The sequence below is a fragment of the Herpailurus yagouaroundi genome, unplaced genomic scaffold (genome assembly GCF_014898765.1).
Source record: "Herpailurus yagouaroundi ecotype Mexico unplaced genomic scaffold, PumYag 182, whole genome shotgun sequence".
Classification (NCBI taxonomy): domain Eukaryota; kingdom Metazoa; phylum Chordata; class Mammalia; order Carnivora; family Felidae; genus Herpailurus; species Herpailurus yagouaroundi.
Window position 1 is genome coordinate 11,027,690 of NW_024412413.1, and position 3,319 is coordinate 11,031,008.

At 56.0% G+C, this 3,319-nt stretch overlaps 1 protein-coding gene across 1 annotated transcript in view; it reads right to left on the reverse strand.

Annotated features, from left to right (window-relative positions):
- KCTD17 (potassium channel tetramerization domain containing 17) overlaps window positions 1-72 on the reverse strand; it is a 2,042-nt gene extending 1,970 nt beyond the window's left edge. Inside the window, exon 1 of the mRNA XM_040491831.1 lies at window positions 7-72. Coding sequence (XP_040347765.1) covers window positions 7-72 — 66 coding nt within the window. The remainder of the gene's footprint in view (window positions 1-6) is intronic.
- Between the last annotated feature and the right edge of the window lie 3,247 nt (window positions 73-3,319).

Consider the following 3,319-nt stretch of genomic DNA (forward strand, 5'->3'; position numbering starts at 1 on the left):
CCCCGCTCGCCCCGGCGTCTGCATCCTCCGGGCGCGGCGGCTGGGGGCGGGCAGGTACCGCGCGCCGGGCATGCCGGGAGCTGTAGTCCGCGCCCCGGGCGGGGCGGGGCGAGGCGAACGGGGCGGGGCGAGGCGGCCGGGGTGGTGGTCCGCGGGGCCCGCGCTCCCAATCCCACCGCCTGGGCGCTTCCTGGGCGGCCGGCAGACCCGGCATCCAGAAGAAGCCCTTTGGCCAAATCACCGTGTTTGGGGAAGGTCAGGTTCGAGGTCAGTGGGGCAATAGTGAGTGCTACCCCAAATCGGTGCTCCTTCCTCCTGCGTGTTCTTCCGATAACTGTTTTCTCTTGCTCCAGTTTAGGTTATTAAACAATTGGTGCCGGGAGAAACGTTTGCTCTCAGGATTCTGTAGCACTCACCTGTTATCTGTTTTCCAAGATTCTTTCATACTGCCCTTTGGGTTGGGGGGGGGGAGTGAAGCGGGGGATGAAGGGGGGGAGGCTGGGTTCTTTGCCAACATAAGCTGAGGACAACATAGTCGGGCTTAAAGTCGACTGACCACCCACTACATTCCAGATGCTTTGTATGTCTGTATTTGGCCCTGAAGCTCTCAGCAGCCCTGTGAGAGCTGGTATTACTGTACCCATTGTATGGATGAGGACACTGATGTGAAGTGACCCCCCTGACTCACACGGCTGGTGAGGGGCAGGCCAGCAAGGACCCAGGTGGGCTCCAGGTGCCTTTCCGCCACCAAGGCCCCTTTCCTGCTCCCCTGCCATGGGCTGTCAGTGCTCCTTGGGAAAGGTTTCTAGGGAAGAGGGTGGAAGGGGCACTGGATCAAAGTCGAAAGAACTGGGTTTTCATCTTGGCTTTTGTGGGATGAGGTACTGGGCAAGGTCTCAGCTTTCCCATCTGTAATTTGGGAGGGAGAGAGGGACTGGTTGTGTGCGCCCCCTTCTAAGCCAGACAACTTGGAGCTGGGACTGTTGTCATCATGGAGACTGCAGGGTGGGGAGGGGAGGGGACTGCAGGGTGGTCCTCTGGGACCAGGGAGGGACAAGGGCTGAAGGGGAAGCTGTCCTTAACTTTCTCACCTTCTGGATGCTTGAGTCTTTTTTTTTTTTTAATGTTTTTAATGTTTATTTTGAGAAAGAGAGACAGAGCATGAGCAGGGGAGGGGCAGAGAGAGAGAGAGAGAGAGAGAGAGAGAGAGAGAGAGGGAGACACAGAGTCGGAAGCAGGCTCCAGGCTCTGAGCTGTCAGCACAGAGCCCGACGTGGGGCTCGAACTCACGAACCGTGAGATCATGACCTGGGCCAAAGTCAGACGCTTAACCGATGGAGCCACCCAGGCGCCCCAGTGGATGCTCGAGTCTTGATCCCGGATTAAGGGAGAGGGGTCTGAGGCTTCCCTCAGTGATCCCAGTGTCCCCCTCCTCCCAGGGCTCCCCACACTGGGCAGCCTGGCTTCGTGCTGAGAGGAAATCTCCTCCCCTGGGCAGGGAATCGGTCACTGCTGCTACAATGCATGCTCTTGAGCAACTTCCTCTCTGAGCCTGTTTTTCCTTTTGCAAAATGGGAACTCTGATAGTTGCTACCGTAGAGCGTTGCCGTGAAGATTAAATCGTATAATGTCTATTAAACACCCGGCATAGTCCCTGGTCTTTAGCCTATTGAGTTGAGCAGGGGGCTGAGAGGTCAGTCTGGGGCCAACCTGTGTTTGCCGTGCCTGTGGGGCAAGTGACAGTTGTCCCTCCAGGTGTGGCGCTCTGGAGAATTACTTGGACTGGAGAGGGGAGGAGACCGCCCACCAAAGAGGACAGGAAAAGCCCCATGCGTGGGCCAGTTGGAAACAAGTTCATATGAGGAGTAGGTTGAGAAAGCTGAGGCTCAGCGTGATGATGCCTCAGGAGCCCAGGGCTGGCCAGACCCAAACTGCTCCCACAGACCTGCCCCAGGACTGGAGGCACAGAGTGACTTGCACAGGGTCACTCAGCAGGACACGATCCGTTCCCACCTCCGTCCTCCAGAAGACGGGACTGTGGCTCCCAGACCGTGAGCCTTCACAGGTTGTGCTGGAACTGGCTGCCGAGCGCAAGGCAGCCTCCAAACCTGGTCTCATCGTGGGTTCTGGAGCCCAAGCCAATAACCACCCTGCCTCCCGCGGAGTCCCGAAGCTGTGTCCTTAACCCCGTCATCAGATGAGGACACCGTAGTGCGGTCGCAGGGCTGACACCCTTCGCTCCCACCAACCATCACTCGGTGCCTTACTGTTTGTTGAATGCCCACCACGTGCCAGACATTGAAACACGGAAGCGAAGACGTCAGTCGTGGTCCCTGCTTTAGAGGGGACCTCGGGTCGGGGAGGTGAATTGGAGTGGCTTTGACAAAACATGGAAGCCCAGACGGTCCTGTTTCTGATTATGGACTGGCACTCTTCCTAGTTGTGTGTGTGTGTGTGTGTGTGTGTGTGTGTGTCTTCCCCGTTTAGAGGACAAAACCACAAACGCCCCTTAGACAGTTTCTCAGGATGATGGTTAACCCAGGACGCGAGCCAAACTTCAAATGCTTGCTGGTTACACCGCCCCCTGCTGTCCCCTTTTGGGAAGAGCAACTTTCAGGTGCTTTTTAATAAGGCTCTAAAATGGGCTTCTGAAGGCAAGCGAGAGAGGAGGAGAGGTGATCGATTAAGGGGCACAGGCTCCCAGACAAGGATGCCAGCCAACCTTTGTGGCTTGCTAGCCAGGGGACCTTGGCAGAGTCGCTTAACCTCTCTGCACCTCAGTTTCCCCACTTCTAAACTGTATCCGGCTCACGCTGTGAGGGTCGTGTTAGCAGCATCCCTGGCTTGTCTCACATCAGCCGTCAGTCCCGTGGCTAAGATGTCACTCAGCCCTGCGGGGATTTGGGGTTCAGCCCTCCCCTCCCCATGTTCAGATGTCAGAACATTCTGATCAGCCTTGACTCTCTGTTGTTGTGTTTACATCAGATCCAATCCAGTCGCTGCCTTGGCCATCAGTTCTGCCTCCTGCGTCTGAGTCACTTTTTCAGGTCACCTGAGGAGAGAAACAAGGCATATTCAGTCAGGGGGAGTGTGTCCTGACGAGCCAGAAATATTCGGATAGACTTTCAGAGGCCAGTGGTCCAGGGGGTGGACTCCCCGGTTCCCTGGCTGTGAGACATGGTGGCCAGTTACACAACCTCTCGAACCCCCTACGTTACGGCTTTTGCAATATTTACATCATAATGTTATTCATACTTCTTAGCACTCTTTCCTGCACTAAATGGTAGCTATTATAACTGACCACTTACTGGGACTAGAA